Below are 24,188 nucleotides of genomic sequence, written 5' to 3'. Positions count from 1 at the left end.
GCTGTGATCTCACCGAGGCACTGTAAGACATCCCTACTTCTGAATTCAAATCCTGTTTCAATGAGAGTTAATTTTACTTATTGAATATAAGAAGTAAGAGTAGGATTAGGCCATTTATCCATTAAGTCTGCCCCACCATTCCAAATTGGGTTTGTTTTATCATCGCAGAGACTGTTAGATGAAGCAAACATACTGTCCACCCAATTCCTCAAGTCTGTCCAACATTCCCTCTAAGGAAAAAACAGAAGTTGCTGGAAAAACTCAGCAAGTCTGGCAGCATCTGTGGACAGAACACAGATCCATTCCAAAGAAGAGTCACTGGACCCAAAACATTAGCTCTGATTTCTCCCCACAGATGCTACCGATCTTGCTGAGTTATTTTCAACAATATCTGTTTTTGTTTCTCATTTCCAGCATCCACAGTTGTTCGGTTTTTTTTTTGTTCCCTCTGAGGACCATTGCTGGGAAGTGCCGGGCTCACCAAACAGCACACCAACGTATAGCCTCCACTTTCCGAAAGTTGCTGCTGTGTATGGACCTCAGAGTTCTGCCGTTCAGTAGATCATGACTGATCTGATTGTGACCTTAACCCCACCGTAATTCTGGACTCCCTTTTCAATATATAATCTGTCTAACTCAGTGACAGTTTTGATAGAATGGTTATGGATGAGGGAATATCTCCTCTTGTAGGTAAGAGCATTACCAAGGCTGTCAATACAAAATAGTTACCAATAGATGCAATGAAAAATTAAGAAAGTGTTTCTTTACCCAAGGAGTACTCAGAATGAGGAACTCACTACTACAGGGAATAGTCGAAGCAAGAGAAAACTAGATAAGTATACAAGGGAGAAGGAAATAGGTAGAGAAGCCTCAAGTTGAGCATAAACACCAGCATGGATTGATTGGGCTGAATGGCCTATTTCTATAATATGTACTATATGTAATCCTACGCACCAACAAATGAGCTGCTGGAGCACCTGAGTGGCATGAGCATGTTTTCCTACTCTCTGTATTTTATATTACTTTGTTTTCCTGTTTTCATCTAATCTCTATGATTACAACCACACCAAATGCACTAGAGGCTTTAGCGGCGAGAAAGGGGTGACTCTTCACTGAGGTTTGAGTATCTCTAAAAATATTCCTGTGATAAAAGGGATGAATGTTTCTTTCTGATCTTTGTAATGGAATAGTATCAATAATTCCTGTAATGTGGTTGGTGCTTTCCCTTTTGTGAGAAACTCTTACGTTATTTTGTTTAAAGTACATTGATTGCCTCGTGATTATGCTCAATGACTGGTCTCTTTGCTAAAAAGTAAAGTTAAGTTTATTGTCTATTGTCAGTTTTCACTTTGGGATCTGACTTGTCCAGTATTACCATCAGTGTAGATCATAACAGCATTTCGTTGGCTTCAGGTGAGATCCTGAGGTGATAAAAGGTGCAATAGTTATGCAGATTCTTTCCTCCTTCTGTTCTTTCTCTCTTGCTTCCTTTCGGTCTTTATCTACACCCCAGCCAGAGGGGATAAAGCAGTAATACTTGGGGATAAATATGCCAGTTATACTGAGCTCCATTTTGAGGTATACAAGACAAGTTGGACTAGTAAATATCACTTTCCTTCTGGGCATGTTTTCTCCTCCCCTTCACTGTACACTGCTGCTATTGAGGTCCACCTACAATCCTAGTTGATACAGGTAGAGGATTGAGTCATGGATTTTTTAAAAAAAAATTCAGCCATGGGATGTGGGCATTGCTGGCTGGGCCAATAATTATTGTTTGTCCCTAGTTGCTCCTGAAGAGGTGGTGGTGAGGTGTTTTCTTGAACCGTTGCAGTCCATGTGCTGTAGATAGACCCATAATGCTGTTAGGGAGGGATGTTCTGATTTGCATCACCCAAGACCATATGCTATGCCATATTAAATCACTACAAGTATAGGGAAACTAGAAGAACCTTTCTCCCAAACTTAAATGTTTGCTTTTGTTTTAAATGAAAGAAACTTACTAATGCTCAGTTTGATGTGAATCCTGTTCCAATTAAGATCTCGCACCACTCTCAAGGGAAGACAGCGACTGCAGGGCTGGGAAGAAAGCAATGGAGGGAGCAGAGCATTCTGCCAGTGTGTCAGCCAAAACTGACAGCAACAATGCCATCCTGACTTGGAACTATGTCAGCATTACTTCATTGTCGCTGGGTAAAAATCTTGGAATTCCCTCCTTATAAACACTGGATATCGTACACCCACAAGGAGTGCTGCAGTTTGGAAAGGCAACTCATCACCACCTTATCAAGGGCAATTCATGATGGACTATAAATGCTGCTCTAGCTAGTAACACCCATATCCTCTGAAAGAATAAAAGTAAAGTCTCACTGATGTAAGGGAAATCACCTGTTTATTCCATATCACATTCATGTATGTATAGAACATGATGTGGAAATACTGGCATGCTGTAGATGAAGAGACATTTCTGAAAGGCAAGAGACTTTTGAATGCTTTTCTCTGAATTTTGCATTCAGTGAGCACCTGATTGTAGAATCTTGCGTGCAGAAGGTGTTTTGTGGGTTTGTGGGATAGCAATCTCAATTTATTGTACCATATCACAGTGTAGATCACAGTTGTGTAGATAAGAATATCAGGGAGAATTGTAATTCACAGCTTGATACGAATAACTGTATTTGAAGTTAATAAAATATGTGTCTGAAAACTTTAAAAATCAGCCAGCTGACTCCTGCCATAAACGTTCACTCTGGGATTGATTGTGCTCAATTCAAACAGGAATGAGTACAATGGCAGTGAGATGAAAAATGTTTGCGTGGCTTTTTTTTTCAGCCACTGTTGAATTATCAGGTGTCCATAGAAGTGGAAGTGGCTGTAACTTGTGTCATCACTCAAGCTCACAATGGCAGGAAGGTGGAGTTTGAAGGCTAATGAGAGGAGCAAGCTGTGTGGAATAGCCCACGTCTGCAACAGGCGGAGATCTTCAGAGGGAGAGAGGGAGGCTTTCGGACTGGAATCCCAGGAAAGCACAAAGTAGAAGAAAATGTAATTGTTGGATGGAAAGCAGACTGTGCTGATCTAAAAACGCTGAATGTTTTTAACATTTATTTTTGACTAACTAGGTTAACATTATTAAAAACACAAAGATTGTGCTGCACCTTCTGTTTGAGTTGTGTTTTAGATTGAGGTTGGAGACTTCCAGGACCAGTTGTGCTGTACTTGATATAAACCCAAGCCTGTGGCCACGCAAGTTGTGCTATTGCTCCTCATTATGGCAAAGTGGTTCAAGGATTTCCAGCTGAGCTTGAAGACCCGACCAAAGCCAGAGGGCATGGGTGCAACCCGGACCAGAATGGATGGTGACGGAACAAACAGGAACCGGCGCGCCACTCAAGGTGAGGTGAACCCTCGGGGAACTGGAAGAGAGGTAAAAGGAGCTGTAGAGAGAGGGCACAATGAGTCAGAGTCGGGAAAATTCGGAAAAGCACCAAATGCCGGGATGCAGGGAAAATCTGTGGGGACTCAAGGAAAGACAGGCAGTAGCACACTGATACGAGGGAAAACCGAGACAAAAAAAAATTTAACTCAAGGGAAAAATCATACAGGATTGATAAAAAATGGATTGACAATAAAGAAGGATAACGGGAAACTATCCAAAGGATCTGAGGAAATTGGAAATAGTATCCCTGGAAAAAACAGCAAAAATTCCAACGTGGATCCTGGGAATGGTGAAGAAATTGGAAAAACAGTCAAAACTCCATCATTGAAACGGGGACAAAATTTCAGTAAGTCAGGACAAAGTTTTTCCGGGAAACTTGGCTTGAATCCAGGGAAAATTACAGGGAAGAATCCAGTCAAAACTGAATTGAAACCCGAACTGAAAGCTGGGAAAACTGATTCAAAAACTGAGAAAGTGGACTCAAAAGCAGGGAAAACTGATGTAAAAAGTGGAAAAGCAGATATGAAAACCAGGAAGGCAGATTTGAAAACTGCAAAGCCTGAAGCAAAAACCGGGAAAACACCTGATTTGAAAACCAAGAAACCTGACTCAAAGGCTAGCAGAACACCCAGTCAAAATCCTGGAAAAACTGGATTGAATCTTGGAAAAATAACTGGGACAAACACTGGGAAAAATGGATTGAAATCTGGGAAAGCAGGACAAAGTCCAGGGAAGACTGGATTGAACCTGGGGAAACTAACTGGGACAAATTCTGGAAAAGCAGGATTAAACCCTGGAAAACTGTCGGCACCCAGTTACATTTTGCCTAAACACAGACTGATCAAAGTGGAAAATCAAGAGAAAAATGGGAAAAACCTGATGAATAGGATTCAGAATACAATGGAGGATGAAGAAAATGGAAAAGCCAAACAAGACACGGTAGGGGACTGCTTAATACCTTAACTTTCTAGAGCGACTTATCACATCACACAATGAACTACTTTTAAAGTGCAGTAACATGTTACATAAGCAAGTACGTTGTGCACAAACAATAACCCACAGAAAGCTTTAGATGAATGATGCTTTATAGTTTTTTTTATGGTGGTGCAGTTTGAGGGAGTAATTTGCCTTGGACAGCAGAATTCATGTGCCTTTGTTTCATCCATCTGAATTGACATGTAGGACCTCGATTTGTTGCAAATAATAAAGATAGCCATGAATTTCTATAGCACTTTTCATAATCGTGGGACATTCCAGACCTCTTGACTGCCAATGAAATACAATCACCAGTGTGTTATGTTACTAAAGTAGCTTCCAATTTGTGCACAGCAAACACCCAAAAAACACCAATGCAATTTTTTTTAATGATTTGGTTGAGGGATTAAATATTGGCCCTTGACTTTAGGGAGAACTGTTCTGCCCATTTGCAGAGTATTTTACCTCCAGCTGAGAGGAAGAACAGGACCTTGGTTCAACACCTCATCCAAAAGGTGGCATCTCTGCCAGCACTCCCTCAGTACCTCACTAAAGTGTTGTCTTAGATTTTTGTGCCGAAGGCTTTTAGAGTGGAACTTGAACCTACAACGTTTCAGCTCAGGAGACAAAAGGAGAAAAGGATGTCAGATTTGTATTGAGCCAGCTATTTTATTGAGAAACACTGGTTGTGAGAGCTCATTCAGTGGGTCAGTGAGTAAATGGGATGTTTGGTTTGCTGCTAAGCCAAACAACAGGAAGGCTCCACGTTCTGTCCAAGCTAAGGCTCCACAGCAGAGATCTGCAAATATCCATGAGGGAAACTGCTCTTGATGAGCAACTCTTGCTGAACATTGTATTATGTGGAAGTTGGTTGGAAAAATATCTGAAATGCCTTCTATAGTTGTGTAGCTTTCCAACTCTCTTCCAGAACTAAAACATAAAGATTAGCCAGTTTAATGAGGTCCAGGTGAGTTGTAGAACCATATACCACCAAGAATTGACTGCAAAAGGAACAGGGGAGAATTTATTGTACTTGATCTGTTCATTGCATCCATCACTTTCTCTGGCAGTTCTTTCCAAACACAAACCACTGTCTGTGTAAAAATGTTGCCTCTCGTGTCTTTTTTAAATCTTTCTCCTCTCACCTTAAAAATGTCCCCCAATTTTGAACTCCCCCAACCTAGGGGAAAAATCCTTGCCATTCACCTTATCTATGCTCCTCATAATTCTGTAAACCTCAATAAGGTCACCTCTTAACCACAGTCATTCACATCCTCAGGAAAAACCTAACTTTTCACAGCCTATTAGGTACTTTTTAGGTGTTGCAATGGAGGAAAAAGGCAATTTGTTTGCACACAGCACGATCCCACAAGCATGAGGGCAGTTGTGACCAGATGTTCTATTTTAAAGACATGGTGGGGGGATAAATATTGGCTGCCTGTGAGAGATGTCATGCTGTTGTTGAAATTGTCCCATAGGATCTGAGATGGAATATGGGGCCTCAATTTGATGACAACTCTGGGAGTTAGCATCTCTGACAAAGTAGTACTCACAGTGCTACACTGAGACAGTAAAATGGGATTATATGTTCAAATCACTGCATTGAAGCCACAATGTCCTGGCTAGAGATGAGCATGCTATCCACTGAACCCTAGCTGGCATTTAGTAGATGATGTGCAACATTTGGCTTTGAATGGTATCTTCATCATTGAAAATGGAATCATTATTTTCCAGTTTACAATCACTGCTCTAATATAGCTCCCACATGCATGAGTACTCAAAGCAGCTTCACAATTATACAAGTCCAGACACACTTGTTTCATGCATATATGCACCTCAAACCTAAAAATATACTGGACAGGAAGTAACATGGCCAATGTCACACAGTATGTCCAGGCTTTCTGACCATGATTTTCCCTGTCTTCCTGGTCCCTTTCCATTGCAAGATTGATTTTTGGAGATCATTGTCCCACCATGTGGAAGTCTCGGGCATTAAGTTCTGAACCAGCTCAATGCAAAAGCATGCTAAGCTACATTTTATTCCTTGGATAATTAGTTAGTTTAACACAAGTAATAGGGTGTATTTTCCACATTTGTTCTTCATTGCTAATTTCAGTACTGATAAATATATAAGTTTCACACAAAACTTGTGCTCATCCTTCATAAGAAAATACATGACAGCAAATTTTGTTTTAACCAATACCTTATGAACCGGCACTTTTGATAAACAGCAAAAATATATACATAAAATTTAGTTTAGTGAAGTTTACTGTATTATTCTGTTCAATTATTATAGTTTTTTAAATGTATTTATCCTCAATATAAATGTATACGTTGTTCAATCGAATGGCCACATGAAATATCAATAGTTAATTCAATTTTGAGTCAATTTCTCCTCAAATACCGCTGTGTCTGTGTAGTCAGTTGAGGGTACAAGTGAGAAGACCCTGTATTGGTAAGTTTTATTTAAGGCAAAGTTGCATTATTTTTTAAGTGATTTATGCTATCAATAAAGTATAACAGTAATGTGTATACGCCCTGTGTTACGTTTCCATGACTTGATTATAGAATCATAGAATCCCTACAGTGTGGGTATAGGCCCTATGGCCCAACCAGACCCTCAGAGCATCCCAGCCAGACCCATCCGCCAATAACCCACCTAATCTACACATCGTTGAACACTATGGGCATGGCCAATCCACCTAGCCTGCACATCTTTGGACTGTGGGAGGAAACCAGAGCACCCAGAGGAAACTCACACAGACACGGGGAGAATGTGCAAACTCCACACAGACAATCGCCTGAGGGTGGGATTGAACCCAGGTCCCTGGCACTGTGAGGCAGCAGTGCTAGCCACTGTGCCGCCCATGGTGTGGGCTTCTTTTTGTGGACTTCTAGATTATCTGCAATATTTGATCAACTGGCACACTCCTGGTCCCATAGATGCTGGTTAATAAAATGTTTGCTGTAATTAACACATCAAAATAGCTTGTACTTAGGACTGTAGCTATGACACTGTGGCTGGTGAATTTCACACATCTGGGAACCAAAGGAGACCAATTCCCCCATGAGAAGGCATTAAGCAGAGTGTAGATATTCCCCTGCTCAAAGGAAAGGGAAACTAGAGAGCCTGTTAGGCTGTTCTTTGAGCTTTGCAGAGGAGGCGGAGCAGATGTAGAATTCCACACGTAGAGTCTTAAAGAGACAAAAATATAAACTAAACATGGATCACATCACAGAAAACTAATGTGTTAATGAAGTCAAATTCCCCCACTCTGAATACTGTGTGTCTGACTCAACTCCTCTCCATACAGGTAATCATTGTGGAGGATTATGCAGATCCCTATGATGCCAAGAAACGAGAGAAAGGACAGAATGATGCAGAACGGGTGGGGGAGAATGATGGCTACATGGAACCATACGATGCACAGCAGATGATCACAGGTAGGGTGTCTAAACTGTGGGGTGAGGCAGCTTAGTTTTGCTAAGCCAGGATCAAGCTTGTTTCAAGAAGCTGCGTTGCAGCTGGCACAGTATGCAGCAGATTTGTTATGCGTACTGTGGATATTGAAGGTTTGAGCAATGAAGAAAGACTGGATAGTCTGGGACTTTTTCACTGGAGTGTAGGAGGTTGAGAGGCAACCTTATAGAAGTTTATAAAATAATGAGGGGTATAGATAGGAATAATGGTAGTTGTCTTTTCCCTTGAAGGAGAGATTTCAAGAAAAGGGGGCACATCTTTAAGATGAGAGAAGAGAGATTTAAAAAAGACACGAGGGGCAAATTTTTTACCCGGGTGGTTTGCATGTGGAATGAATTTCCTGAGGAAGTGGTGGATGTGGGTACAATACAATATTTAAAAGACATTTGGATAAGTACATGAATAGGAAAGGTTTGGAGGGTTATGGGCCAGCAGCATGTAGGTTGGACTAGTTTAGTTTGGGATTATGTTATTTCTGAAGGGTCTGTCTCTGTGTTATATAACTCTATGACCCAGGAAATTGATAAAAGGATCTTCTTATAGGTTGGCAAGAGATGTGTAAAGACAACCTTTCTTCAGTCAGGTTTCCTCATTTTCTGTGAAGAAACATGAGACTTCTGCTTAATGTTGAACCTTAGCCTACCCAGTAGATAGAATGCAGTGACTGGGATCGTTTAGGAAGGATTGTGCCATTTAGCACCATGTAATTCTGTTTAAGAGGAAGCTGGTTGAGCATGGAAGGGATATGTTGATGGGTTTATCTGAGGCGGGTGAGAGGAGGCTATTGTGGAGCATAAACAATCTGCTGCACTGAATGGCCTGTCTCTGTGCTATAAATGTGGGATTGTAATAATTTATATTTCTGAAGACTTTCCCTAGCTCTTTGTTCCTAAAGGCAGATGTATTTCATTGCCAATTCTGAAACTTGCAGGATCTATTAGAGGATTGCACTGTAGCATCCAGGTTATTTATTGGAATGTATTTTCATTCCAAGGACAGATTGCAGTCTCATAAATTTGACTACAGTAAGACCCAAATTGACTTTGATACCAACAAGGCATTTACTCCATTTACTTTTTGAAATTATATTCACTCTTTGAGTCACAGTTCATTCTCCTCCTCTCTTGAAGGCGTTGATTACTTTTTTAGACAGAGGACAAACCAGCACAAGGAATTGCTGGCTCCTCCCTGCAGCAGCACTTGGTACCTCAAACAAGCAACTATTCATGTTTTTATTCATTCATGGGACTTATGCTAGGACGGTGTTTTCTATCCTTCCTAATTCTCGTTGAGCAGGTGGCAGCGAGACACCAATGTGTGTAAATCTAGATACTCAGCATTATTAAATTATTTTACAATGAAGAATGTGAGAGAGGTTGATGTACAAGACTATGTAATCTTGCTGTAATTGTCTTTGGTGAATGCACATCTGGAAAGTTGTAAGATTTGTCTCTGTGTCTTAGAAAGGATATATTTGCTTTTAAGGGGGTGTAACAAAGATTTACTAGATTGAATCTTAGGATGAGACGGTTGTGCTATGAGGAGAAATTGAGTAAATGGGCTGGAACGTAGAAGATTTAAAGGGGGATCTAATTCAAACATACAAAAGTTTTGAGAGAGTTTGACAAGGTAGATGCTGAGAGGCTGTTTCTTCTGGTGAGACAGTTTAGACTAGGGATGATAAGGCTCTATTTTAACTTTGTCTAAGTAAGTGAGTTTAGACTGAGTTAACATCAAGTCCCACACCTCCTGGATAAAGGTTCAGCCATTTACGACTGGGATGGGGAGAAGTCTTCTCGCTCGGGTTTGTGAATGTGACTGGTTTCTTGTTTCTTACACCCTGATCCAGACTTTCTGAAAGTAAAAGTGGGAACCAAGTCTTATCCTGGCTGAGATTAGCAAATTTAGCGCAGACCAGGACACAAACTGGGAGCATCATAAGCTGTCTGGCTTGATACCACATCACACTATGTAATTACCCACTGAGCTATCGTGCAAATAGTATCCTATTTTCCTTGTCAGACTACTACCAGTGCTTTTGTTGATTAATTACTGGGTAAAAGAAGTTTAATAGAATATGCCCTTCACGTTTATCCCTCGCTTCTGAATTTGGGAATGTTGGGGAGGAATTAGCTTGTAGCACTCCACTCAGTGATGCCATGCATTGTTGCTCTGATGAGTGGTATTCCATCAATGTTGATCCCTGAATTTTATTTTCTCTTTTAAAAATCCCATGGATTTTTCCTCCTTCCTACAATTTCAGTATGTTTGAATCAGAACTATTTGTTGGATTCCTCTGTGGTATGGTAAATTTTACTAATTGAACAACCCGAAGCACGCAAAAAGAAGGCAAAATACCGTGGATGTTGAAACAGAAAAAGCACTCAAGAAACCCAGAGGTATGGCGGTATCTGTGGAAAAAGAAACTAAGTTAATATTTCAAATGCAATATGACTCTTCTTCAGTGTCCAAGAGTCATACTGGACTCAAAGCAGTAACTCTATTTCTCTCTCGATGAATGCTACCAGACTGGTTGAGTTTCTCCAACACTCTCTGCTTTACTTTTTGAACTGGACAAACTCAGGAAGTGTTAGGGTTTGATCTCTCATCTTCTGGCTTTCAGCTCCAAAGACATTGTCATTACTATTGGAGCTCTTGGATTAGGGATGGGTTAGATCAGAGTTCCTGCCGCAAAGTGCACACGTGTGGATGACAGGTAAAGGCAGGTTGCCTCCTTTTGAAAGAAAGCTATTGACATTCACTGATGAAACTTCCACATCATGAAGTATATTGAGGGTCTGCAGCTTTCCTGTGTACGCTAACAGAACCCTACATTCTTGGGGGGGAAAGAAGGAGGTGTAACAGTGAGAACAAGCAATTAAGGAAATTTCAATTTATTCTCCCATAGGACCTGAAAACTGTCACTCACAATGAATTTGCAGGCTTTTAAAATGTTATTGTAGCTCTACCTAGTTCCTCCCTCTCGATTTGTTTTGTCTCTTTTTCCATTCTTACTAATCTGGGTACTCTGTAATGTGAATCTTTCGTTTCTCAATTTTCAAGGAGGACAATCCTCCTTAAAGTGCACATGTACTTTAAACAGAAGCATCTGGACCGAGTCCTTGGTAAATTTGCTTTGTAATCCAACTAAAAAGGGAGGATACTGTGTTGATGAGACAAATCACAGAAAGCTGGCATTGGTATAAGCCTGTAAATGTTCTCTTCCTTGCAGTCCAGTTCCTGTGACCGGGTCAGGGGTGGCTTTCAGAAAGCGACGCCTTGCTGGCGGAAGGCGGCGAGTTTTTTCCTGCCCTCGTGTGAGGGAGAGATAAGGACGCCAGGGGAGGGGGAAGTGACAAGGTCAGTGCTGACCTTTGAGGTTGTGACTTCTGAACCTGGTTGCAGTGAGTCAGATGCCTATATACTATATAGCTCGTGAAGTCTCTTTAAAAATACCCCTACCACCACCACCTTCCCCATATTCATGCTGAGATTGCCTGAAGGAAATTGGATTCATGTGTGTCGCCGCATTCTCAAAATATGAGGGATTCTTATACACTTAGTTCTGTTTCTCATCCACTTTAATCAGATGTTTACTGCTTGCTGGAGGCAGCTTTGGATCAGCTGATTTGTGTAACAACGTCTTTATGTGTATATAAATTATCCTTTCATTTTTTCAAAAGAAATCCCCACTTCTCACCAGGATACCTTTGTGCTTTTCAACTTGTCTCTGCTGATTCAACTTGGCCTCCCAATCAGAAGGTTGTGGCTTTGAATCCCAGTCCAGGATTTGAGAGTTTGTAATCCAGGCTGTCATTGTGTTGCAGTACCAAGGGAATGCTTTACTTTTTCTGATGATCTTTGGATGAAATATTAACCCAAAGATCCTTCTGCATATTCTGCTGGTGAAGTTGGGTGATAACCACCCATTACTTCATATGAAGACTAGGGGTGCGTCTGATATCCTATCAAAATATCTCCCTTGACCAAAAAGCAAATTAACTGATTATCTTGTTACTTCTGTAACTTTGAAACATAGGAAATAGCTGCTGTATTAGTTTGTACAATTATAGAATCTTACAGAGCAGAGGAAGGGCATTTGGTGCATTGTTTGACAATCAAATTGCAGTAGAAGTATGGTGCAGAAGGAGACCATTTGGTCCATCATGTCTGCACCAGCTCTTTAAATGAGCATGATCACCTAGTACCAATGTCCTGCTTTTTCCCATTATCTTTGCACGTTATTTCTTTCCAAATAATCATTCAATACCCTCATAAATGCCTCAATTTAACCTGCTTCCACCACATTTAAATACAGTGCATTCAATACCCTAAATACTCGCTGTGTGAAAAAAAATTATCCTTCTAACACATACCCTCCTTTTGCAAATCACTTTGTAAATTGGTGCCCTCTAGCTCTTGATCCACTTGCTAATGAGAGCAGTTTCTCCCCATCTACTTAATTGACCAAACTCATGATTTTGAAAACCTATATCTGATCTGATCTTAGTTTTGTTCTCTTCAGGGAGAACGCTCTCAACGTATGCCATTTCTGTGACTGTCCTTTAAAAGAGCTACACAACTAGTTCCACTTCCCTGCTGTTTTCCAATAGCCTACATAACCATTTCCTACATTTCAAAATGCCTCATTGGAGTGAAACAGTTTGAACTATTTCTGATCTGAGCAATGTTGTACGGTACTTTTAAATTTCCAATTTTTTTCCTTAAATCTGCAGTTGAAATTGCCCCCCATTTCTGATTGGATTATTCCTTTTGTAGCTTTTGGTGCCAACAGTGGCTGTGTTCATTGCACATCCAAGCAGTCTCATGTGTAATATATTGAAAATTGAGACTGCCTCAATGTGTCATTGATGCTATTGCTCCATGTTCCTCACAACTTAATGATATTAAACCCAAATTCAACAGCATTAACATTTGCAGTGCTTCTTATCTACAGCTTCAGGAGTCTTGCAACAATCTTGGCATAGCAATTGGTTATCAATTGTTTAGGAAGCCTGAAGAAAGGGGCATTAGATATTGTTTTTATTCTGTACTCTTTTTAATTCATTCATGGAATGTGGGCATTTTTGGCAAGGCCTAACATATATTGCCCCACCCTAGTTGCATTTGGGAAGGCAGTGAATTCAACTGAAAGGCTAACTCAACCATTCAGAGGTCATTTAAGAGTCAGCCACATTGCTGTGAGTCTGGTGTCACATGTAAGCCAGACAAGGCAAATGTGGCAGATTTCCTTCCCAAGGACATAAATAAACTGGATTTATTTTACAACAATCAGCTGGTTTCATGGCCTCCATTACAGAGGTTAGCATTTTATTCTAGACTTATTTAATGAATTGAATTTATATTCCCCAACTGCTGTCATTGGATTTGAACTCAAGTCTCCAACTTATTAGTCCAGGCCTGTGTTTACTCAGTGACATGACCACAATGCTTCTATATACTAATGGAATTGTTGAGTATCTCAAGAATGAGGGCTAGTCAGTAAAGTGAGGAAATATATACTATGTAACAAAGTTCATTATCTTGATAGAGGGCATCTGCATTACTGCATTCCTGGTGGCCAGAAAGTCCAATTACTATGACTGGAAACTTCCTGACATCAACTTATACCTGTAGAATCACAAGAATGACAACACAGCTTATTTGGCCCATTGTGATTGAGGTACTTTAAGATATTTTAGAGAGATATGTACTGTGCTTCAAATTGTGCATTTTATTTTTTGGTTATATTTTAGTCGCAATCTCCTCGCATTTGCCATTTCTCTTGTTAAAACTGTCTATTTTAGTGAAGCTCTCTGATTCCTTTACTTTTTCAAACATGTATTCAAATTCTGTGTAAATTTATGTCTGCACCTCAGTAGCCACATGTGGTTAAATGTTCCTGGAATTGTTTGCTTTTTGACTATGAATTGATATTTACTATTTTTATTTATATTTACAAGTATTTTCACCAGCCATATCTTACTGACAGCAGTAAGATATCTAGTCTTCTGGGCTATGACATGAATATCAGGTAGGATTCCAGCTTCTGATTCGCATATGCCTCTTGTATCTAAAAAATCCTCAGCACCTATTATTGTGATCTCCTTCAGCCATGCAACCCTCCTCTCTGTTTTTTTGGCCTCTTACGCATTCTGATTTCCATCGCTCCATCCCTTGGCAGGAGGATTATGTTTCAGATGTCTGGGCCCTACAGGTATTTCCTCCCTAAACCTTTCCATTCTCCTCCTTTAAGATCAGGTCCTTAAGGTCTACCTCTGTCAAACATTTGGTCACCTGTCTTATTACCTCCTTCTGTGGCTCAGTGTGGAATATTGCTTGATACCTTTTGTGGGAAGCCCCTTGGGACATTTTATGTTAAAGGCCCTATATAAATACAAGTTGTTTTATACCATAACTCCTCCTGATCAATGTGTGTTTATGTGCTTCTGGATTTTGGTAGAGGCTAGAGTAAGGTTCTTCCTAACACCAATCAACCCAACGTTTGCTGCTCAGGCTCAGACACAAAGAAGGTGACCAGTTAAGCGAGGTGGGTCTGCCATAGCCTATGGAATGCAACCCTGTTGAGATTCAATGCCCTGAAGTGAGAAAGAAAGAAAATTAGCCAGAGATTTAAAAAATTGGGAAAGGAAGACTCAGTAAGGAACAGGAGCATGTTCTCTGTTTCTGTCCTGGAAAAGGTTAATAATTCTCCAGCTGCATAGAATGTCAGGAAGTCACCAAGCAGGCAGCGGAAGACCAGAATAAAAGATTTTGTTCTTTTTATTAATGTAATTTTTGCCTGTTGTTTGTGCCGAGTTCCTGATCACTGATATTTATGGAACAGCATTTCTGAGATTTACCTTTAAATATGTTAACCCCATGCAAACTGCCATCTGCTGCATAATGTATCAAACTAGCAACAGATAAAGGAAGATTTGCATTTCTACGATATCTTTCGCTAACGTACAAGTCCAAATTTGTTGAGAAACAAAACTTGGCTGAGGACACCAGCAACAACTCCCCTCCTATTCTTTGAAATAGTGGCTGTAAGATCTTTTACATCCACCTGAGAGGGCAGATGGAGACGGTTAACCCCCATTAAACCTTGTTAACATTTCATCTAGCAGTGCAAAGATCCCTGAATATTGATACTGCTCTACAAACTGAGCCAGAAACACAATTTCTAAACATAGGAATATAGGAACAGATGAAGGTTATTTGATCCCTCAGGGCTGTTCTGCCATTCGAGAGGCCATGGCTGAACTGTGACCCAACCCAGTGTACTACCTTCTGTCTTTTATTCCTCTATAACTTTGGCTGTTAAAAATCTATCAATTCCAGATTTCAAATTTAATAATTGATCGAGCATCATTTGCTGTTTGTGAGAGTTGTAAACGTGTGCCATTCTTTGTCTGATAAGTGCATCCTAATTACAGCCCAGAAATATCTGAGACAACAAGGTGCAGGGCTGGATGAACACAGCAGGCCAAGCAGCATCATAGGAGCAGAGAGGCTGACGTTTCGGGCCTAGACCCTTCATCAGAAAAGGGGGAGGGGAAGGGGGTTTTGAAATAAATAGGGAGAGAGTGGGAGGCGGATAGAAGAGGGATAGAGGAGAGGATAGGTGGAGAGGAAACAAACAGGTCGAAGAGGCGGGGATGGGGCCAGGAAAGGTGAGTGTAGGTAGGGAGTTAGGAAGGGGATAGGTCAGTCCAGGGAGGACGGACAGGTCAAGGGGGTGGGATGAGGTTGGTCGGTAGGAGATGGAGGTGCGGCTTGGGGTGGGAGGAGGGGATAGGTGGGAGGAAGAAATATCTGATTCTGTTTTTACGCCTGGATTTCAAGAGAGTCCTATATTCCTAAACTAGGACAGATAGTTTCTCCCCATTTAACTTATCTGTTCCCCTTAACATCTTAAGTTTTGATTAAATTATTCCTCAACTTTCTAAAGTGGAGGGAATGTTAAATCCTGCCTCATAGCTGATTAGTTAAATTTAAATAAATTTACACTGTCTTTCCTTCAGGGAAAATGCATCCTGTGAGGCCTGTTTGTGGTCTAACCAGTACTTTGTATGGCTGAAGAATGATTTATTTTTACATTGGGATGTGAATGAATACAATCAGATTGGATGAAAGTGGAGATCATGTCACTTCAGAAGAACAGAACGTCTCAGAGTTGCAGTCAGGAATCTTATTTTCCCTGAACCTGGAATGAGGAGAAAAGTCAGGCAGAGTTCCTGTTGCTGCATCCTGAAGTAATGAAAAATTATAAGACTCTCTCTTTTTGTCTTATCGCTCTGAATATTACAGGAGTGTATTCCACCATGTAATTCCTGGGAATGTGATTTCATTGTTGTGCAGTCAAAGAGATGCTAAGATGGCCCATTAGAAGCTTGTCATTGCATGCCCAGATTATTCTTTGCTTTTGAAAATTATTGCAATGGAAATTAAAATCAGGAAAGGTGTGGAATGGGTTGTGGCCCATAATACACTATTGCACAAAGTCAAAATTATAACCCTCAAGCTCCTTCTAACCCTCACACCCTACTGCTGTAATTTTTCTGGGGCATGGTTCCGCAACCCAGCGTAATTGACAATGGGAACTTCCAACACAGTATTTATTATTTCTGAACCATTTTAAATCCACCTACATCCTGTTGTTACTGGGATCATGTATATTGAACAGAACAGATGAAGGATCACTGAAAGCTTTTGTGTCCTCCAAGTTCATTGGAGCATATAAGTATATTATGGAGTTTAGATATTTTGAAATAAGACTGACAGGACTTCAGGCCAAAGATTAAAAAAAATCTGAAACTAAAGTCATATTTCATTGAAGAACTATCTATCCAGAAACAGCAATGAGATAATGACTAGATAATCAACATCACCAGGTAATGTTGGTTGAGGAGAGTATTGATCTGGACACCGAAGAGAACTTCCCTGTTCTCCTTCATTGAGACCATTGATTCTTTGACCTCCTTTGAAAAGATACACAGGGCCTTGATTTAATGTCTCCACTAAAAGACATCAGTTTACACAGTGCCATGTGGTACTGCAGTATCTGCCTACACTTTCTTTCTAGAAAGTGGTGTTTGAACCCACAATGTTGTGATTCAGAAGCAAGGGTGCTAACAACTGAGCCACAGTAAACAGAAGGCACTTAGCACAGAAACACCTGTAGAGAGGCAGCAGGGAAAACTGGGAACTATGCACATTGAATGTGCTTCTGCACATTTTATTTACATATTTTTAATAACAGCTCGGAACTGAGTTACGGGGAAGCAGAGGAGGAGCAATCCTAGTTTCATGCAATTCTGTCATCACCTGACATCTATATAAAACCCCTTGCCAGCAGACATTATTGGACTGGCATTATGAGCAGGAATACTTTGTGACTTTCTCCTTCTGTAATCCATAGGCGTTAAGTTCCAATGTAGCATTCCTTCTGTTTTTCTTGCTGGGATCAGATAACTCAGCATGGATAAGGAAGTGGACTCCTGGCCTTCTTGCTGTAAAGGGCTTAGTGATGGCAACTTTTGCCCCTCAGCTATCAATTGTCCCACAGCTACCTATCTGTGGTTCTGAACCAGTGCTTGTAGGTAATTGTGCTGTGATGCACTGTGGCTTGTATGGTGGCTTCAGAATTATTTCGTCATACCATGGCTTCCTGAGCATGCGAGCCCAGTGTCGCCAGAGCAAGGGCGACGCCGGGCTAACAGCAACAATCCCACTGCTGCAAGCGAAGACTTCCTTTCCTAAGTCCGAATGTGGCATGTGCAGCCCAGAGAGGAAGTGGGAGAGAGAGGGAGGAAACATGCTGAGGAAACTGCACCCTGGAAACAATGCAACACATCCACATTTGGAAATCTTCTGGATAGGAGACAGGTTTCCGAGAACACAGGATTAACCACTTTGCTGCTAAACACTGCTTACCATATGGATTAAAAACTCTTCCACTGTACTGTGTTCATAGAACGTAGATCAGTACAGCACAGTACAGGCCCTGCGGCCCACGATGTTGTGCCGACCTATTACCCTACTAAAATCAATCTACCCTGCAAATCCTACATTTTAGTATCCTCCATATGTCTATCCAAGAGTCGTTTAAAAGTCTCTAAAGTATCTGACTCCACTACCACTGCCGACAGCACATTCCACAGGCCCACCACTCTCTGTGTGAAGAACCTACCTCTGACATCTCCCCTATACCTTCCTGTAATCACCTTAAAATTATGCCCCCTCATAATAGTCGTTTCCGCCCTGGGAAAAAGTCTCTGACTATCCATTCTATCTATGCCTCTCATCATCTTATAAACCTCTATCAAGTCACCTCTCATCCCTCTTGGTAAATCTCCTCTGCACCTCTCTAAAGCTTCCACATCTTTCCTGTAATGAGGTAACCAGAACTGAACACAATATTCCAAGTGTGGTCCAACCAGAGTTTTATAGAGCTGCAGCATAACCTCACAGCTCTTAAACTCAATTCCCCCGCCAGTGAAAGGCAACACACTATATGCCTTCTTTACAACCCTATCAACTTGGGTCACAACTTTGAGGGATCTATGGACGTGGACCCCAAGATCCCTCTGTTCCTCCACACTGCCAAGAATCCTGCCATTAACCCTGTATTCTACTTTCAAATTCGACCTTCCAAAATGAATCACTTCACACTTTTCTAGGTTGAATTCCATTTGTCACTTCTTTGCCCAGCTTGCATTCTGTCAATGTCCCGTTGCAACCTACAACAGCCCTCCACGCTGTCCACAACTCCACCAACCTTCGTGTCATTGGCAAACCTACTAGCCCACCCTTCACTTCCTTATCCAAGTCATTTATAAAGATCACAAAGAGCAGAGGTCCCAGAACAGATCCCTGCGTCACACCACTAGTCACCGAGCTCCAGGCTGAATACATTCCATCTACTAAGACCCTCTGTCTTCTATTGGACATCCAGTTTTGTATCCAGACAGTCAAATTTCCCTGAATCCCATGCCTCCTTACTTTCTGAATGAGCCTACCATGTGGAACCTTATCAAATGCCTTGCTAAAATCCATAAGCACCACATCCACTGCTCTACCTTCATTTATGTGTTTTGTCACATCCTCAAAACATTCAATAAGGCTTGTGAGGCATGACCTGCCCCTCACAAAGCCGTGCTGACTATTTCTAATCAAACTGTGCTTTTCTAAATAATCATAAATACTATCTCTCTCAGAATCCTCTCCAATAATTTGCCCATCACAGAAGTAAGACTGACTGGTCTGTAATTTCCAGGTTTATCCCTATTCCCTTTCTTGAACAAGGGAATGGCATTTGCCACTCTCCAATCTTCTGGCACGACTCCAGTGGACAGTGAGGATGCAAAGATCATTGCCAAAGGGGCAGCAATCTCTTCCCTTGCTTCCCGTAGTAACCTTGGGTATATCCTGTCTGGCCCAGGGGATTTATCTATCCTCATGTTTTTCAAAATTTCTAGCACATCCTCCTTCCTAACAATAACCTGTTCAAGCATATCTGCCTGTTTCATGCTGTCCTCACAAACATCAAGGTCCCTCTCACTGGTGAATACTGAAGCAAAGTATTCATTAAGGACCTCCCCTACCTCCTCTGATTCCACACACAAGTTCCCTCCACTATCTCTGATTGGCCCTACCCTCACTCTGGCCATCCTCTTGTTCCTCACATAAGTATAGAAAGCCTTGGGGTTTTCCTTGATCCTACCCGCCAAGGTTTTCTCATACCCCCTTCTAGCTCTCCTAAGTCCATTCTTCAGTTCCTTCCTGGCTACCTTGTAGACCTCTAGACCCCTGTCCGATCCTTGCTTCCTCAATCTTAAGTAAGCTTCCTTCTTCCTCTTAACTATGTGTTCATTTAGATTGCCTCTGAGTAGAAGGATATAGGTTTGGTCTTCTCTCGTGGACATGACCATGTGATCTTACCTTACATTGCGATATTGTACAGCTAGAGGTTGCTGTCTGTTAGAGGTAGTGTCCATTTGTTGAGACAATATTCTGAGATCCCAAATGCCTATTCAGGAAGAGTGCTATGTTGAGTGCTGGGGGAAGTGGGTGGGGCAGTGGCAGTGATTGCAGAGAATAGATGCTTTCCTCCTACTGGCCAGCATTCCTCATTTCAACCAAAAACGTTCAATCATCTCATTGCTGCTTTTGGGATCTTGCTGTGTGTGTAATGGGGAAGATTGGCTAAGCTATGATGAGCCGCACTCCTCCAAGTTTACTGCATGTAAAAGGAGGTGTTGGAAAGGTGTTCAGTATTCAGACAGCCATACTTGAAAAGAAGGCTACACTTTTAGGAGAGGAAGGAAAGAACATAGACAAAGCAAAACAGAGTTATTAAGATGCCGTGATGCGAAGGTGCCAGTGTTGGACTGGGGTGGACAAGGTCAGAAATCACACAACACCAGGTTATAGTCCAACAGGTTTATTTGAAAACACAAGCTTTCAGAGCTTTGCTCCTTCTTCAGGTGTTAGTGAGAGAGGTAGTATCCAACACACAATTTATAGGTAAAAGATCAAAGGGCCATACCACTGATGAGGATGTATTAAAGAAACCTAAGATGCTGTTAAATAGTTAATCAGTTAGAAGGTTTTAATTGATTTGTAAATCCCCAATTGTCCTAAGGTTTTATCAGTGTTAAGAAAAGGCAACATTTTAGTTCAGACAATGCATGTTAGATGTGAGGCCTGGTCTAGAATCTGTTTGTGTTTTGGTTTGGAGTCAGACTGGTTTTATTTCTAAAGCAGGAATTTATAAAACACCAGATTGACTGACTGTATATAAATTTTGAACAAAATAGAATGTATGTGCAAGTACAAATTCACCCCACAGAGTTACGTTTGTGTGTGTGTGTTTGTGTGTGTTTGGAGGAGAGAGATTGTGTGGATGGGGGAAAGAGAGAGAGTGAGTCTTTTTGTGTGAGGGGGCAGAACGAGAGTGTGTGTGTGTGTGTGTCTGTGTGTGAGGGGGAGAAGTTGTGTGTGTGAGAGGGGGAGAGGGAGAGAAAGTGAGTGTGTTTGCATGGGGGAGAGAGTGCGTCTGTGTGTGTGTGCGCGTGTGTGGAGGGGAGAGATAGTGTGTGTCTATATGGGGAGAGACAGAGAGAGTGAGTGTGTGTGTGTGGGAAAGTGTGTGTCCGAGGAAGAAAGAATGTGTGTGTGTGGGAGAGAGGGAGAGTGTACTTGAGAGACAGTGTGTGTATGAGAGAGGATCTCTCACACAGGTCCTCTCTCATACACACACACACTCTCTCTCTCACACACACACGCACACACGTAACTCTATGGGGTGAATTTGTATTTGCAGATACATTCTATTTTGTTCAAAAAGCACACAATTTATACACAGTCGATCAATGTAGTATTTTATAAGTTCCTACTTTAGAAATAAAACCAGTCTGACTCCAAACCAAAACACAAACAGATTCTAAACAAGCCCTCACACCTAACATGCATTGTCTGACCTAAAATGTCACCTCTTCTTTACACTGATAAAACCTTTAGTTCTCTTAGGACGGTGAGTTGAAAGGAATTTGGGGATTTACATATACATATGAATCAATTAAAACCTTCTAACTGATTGAATATTTAACAGCATCTTAGGTTTGTTTAATACATTCGCATCAGATCCCCGCCTCCTTGACGTGTCCGTCTTCCCTGGACTGACCAACCCCCACCCTAACTCCCCACCTACACTCACCTTTACTGGCTCCATTCCCGCCTCCTTGACCTGTCCGTCTCCTCTCCACCTATCTGCTCTTTTATCCATCTTCCATCCGCCTCCCCCTCTCTCTCTATTTATTTCAGAATCCCCTTCCCCTCCCCCATTTCTGAAGAAGTGTCCAGACCCAAAACGTCAGCTTTCCTGCTCCTCTGATGCTGCTTGGCCTGCTGAGTTCATCCAGCTCTACACCTTGTTATCCAAGACATTCACTATGTGTTTTTTCTCTTTACTAACATTGAGGATCCTGCTGTCAGTTTTTATTTTCTGCTGTGTGCTGCAGTGTCAGATATGAGATATTTGTAGAAATCCTGAGACATGATTTCTGTGGCTACTTCATTGGCCTGATTGAAACAACATCATCTGAGCAATTGTGCACTACTAATATGTGGTGAAATTATAACCTTTTTAAAAAAATGAAAACTTTGCCTTCTGACTTGCTGTCTGAAACTCCTTCAGGTTGCACGATAGCTGCTTGTGGTAGCAGATACTGCAGGTCCCCAGAGTATGGGCGGATAGGAACCATTGGCATAACAGGTTGCAAATGTAGACGAATTGGGTTTTGGTAGGTTCCTACTTTGCTTAGCAAAATAAACCTATCAATTATTCTGATGAAGCCGTTTTTAAAAACAGTAGGGGCAGAGTAGTTACCTGTAGTTATGGTTCGCAAAGAAGCAGTTCAATTAAAAGCAGGGGATGATCACCCGAGAGACAAGAGATCAGCCATTGAAGAAAAGGCAGTCAGCTCTCATGTGAACTGCATTACAGCCCTATTCTTTGCCTTGGAATCAGAAGATTGAGGAATTGACTACCATTCCAGAAACCCGTAGGATGATTTAGGCTTACACTTCCAGTGCAGAGGATATATTACACAATTAGAGGCTCAACATTGCATGAGCAGGAGGATCAGTGCTGAGAGAATTACTTGGTTAGAGGGTCAGTACTTAGGAAGTGCTGCACTGTCAGAGGTTCAGCACAGCTGGCACAGTGGTTAGGACTACTGCCTCATAGCGCCAGGGACCTGGGTTCAATTCCAGCCTTGGGTGTCTGTGTAGAGTTTGCACTTTCTCCCTGTGTCTGTGCAGGTTTCCTCCAGATGCTTCAGTTGTCTCCCACAGTCCAACAATGTGCAGGTTAGGTGGATTGGCTGTGCTAAATTGCCCATAGGGTTAGGTGGATTAGCCATGGGGAATACAGGGATATGTTGGGGGGGTGAGTCTGGGTGGGATGCTCTTTTGAAAGTCAGTATAGACTTGTTGGGCTGAATGGCCTGTTTCCACACTGGAGGGATTTTATCTAAAGGGATTACTGCAATATTGGAGGGAGTGCCGCACTGTCGGAGGGTCAGTACTGAGGGAGAACTGCGCTGTCAGAGAGCCAATGCGGAGGGAGTGCTGCATTGTCAGAGTGTCAGTGCTGAAGGAGTGCTGCACTGTCAGAGGGTCAGTAGTGAGGGAGCACCACACTGTTGTAGTATCGGTACTGAGGGAACGTCACACTGTTGTGGAGTCAGTGCTGAAGGAACTCCTCATTGTTGGAGGGTCAGTATTAAAGTAACACAGCACTGTCAGGGGGTCAGTGCTGAGGGAGCACCGCAGTGTTGGAGGGTCACTACTGAGAGGGCACTGTATTATTAAATATGCCATTCGGGATGAAACTGCGACTGTGTCTATCTTCTCCTGTAGGTGTATAGATATCCGAAGATGAATCAAGAAGTATTCACTGTTCTGCCCTTTATTTATCTTTCAAGTAATACGTTTGAAATTAAGTATCTATTATCTTATTGCTGTTTGTCAGAGTTTTCTGTGTGCAAATAGGCTGACATGTTTTCTGCAAAACATCACAACAGTTTAAGTCCTCAATTGACTGCAAAGCACTTTGGGACATTCTGAGGTTGTGAAGAGTGCTCTGTCTTTTTCTTTAAATCAGGAATTCAGCTTCTAGGTGTGTAGCACAGGTAAGAACCTAGAAACAGGAGTAGGCCATTCAGCTCTTTGAGCCTGCTCCACTATTGTGGATCATGGCTGATCACGTAATACCAGCTTAATGTCATTTTCTGCACCATTCCTGTGTCTCCTGAATTAAATTAGCTTTATGGTCACAGATTATAAGTTGCCACTTACAGCGCCATCTCAGGTACAAAGGTACTTAGGTACAACCTTAGTTACAGAATAGAGAAATGAAGAAAGAAAAAGTTATATTACAGCTGTACATAGTATAACCATAGGTCAGAAAAACAAGAAGAAAAATTACAAACATCACAGTCTCTCTCCAAGGGCTGTCCGCAGCAGATTGATGCAGGGGTCCTCCACATGGTCTGACTGCTGGCTGCCCACCACGCTGTACACTGGGCCACTAGTTGCCAGCATCCCCGCTCTCGAGCTGCTGTTTGCTGCCGACCTCACTCCAGCCACTGGTCGTTGGCATCCCTGCTCCTGCCTCTGGTCGCCAGCGTCCCCATTCCGAGCCACTGGTCCCCGGTGTCCCCACTCCGAGCCGCTGGTCGCCGGTGTCCCCACTCCGAGCCGCTGGTCGCCGGTGTCCCCACTCCGAGC

The 24,188-nt window shown here is 41.9% G+C and overlaps 1 protein-coding gene across 1 annotated transcript in view; it reads left to right on the top strand.

Annotated features, from left to right (window-relative positions):
- Positions 1–2,911: 2,911 nt before the first annotated feature.
- LOC109912764 (SH2 domain-containing adapter protein E) overlaps positions 2,912–24,188 on the top strand; it is a 30,393-nt gene continuing 9,116 nt past the window's right edge. Inside the window, exons 1-2 of the mRNA XM_020512202.2 lie at positions 2,912–4,372; positions 7,723–7,852. Coding sequence (XP_020367791.2) covers positions 3,266–4,372; positions 7,723–7,852 — 1,237 coding nt within the window. The 5' untranslated portion in view covers positions 2,912–3,265. The remainder of the gene's footprint in view (positions 4,373–7,722; positions 7,853–24,188) is intronic.

Source organism: Rhincodon typus, chromosome 46, assembly GCF_021869965.1.
Source record: "Rhincodon typus isolate 14 chromosome 46, sRhiTyp1.1, whole genome shotgun sequence".
Classification (NCBI taxonomy): Eukaryota; Metazoa; Chordata; class Chondrichthyes; order Orectolobiformes; family Rhincodontidae; genus Rhincodon; species Rhincodon typus.
This window is presented reverse-complemented; position numbering and strand designations above follow the sequence as displayed.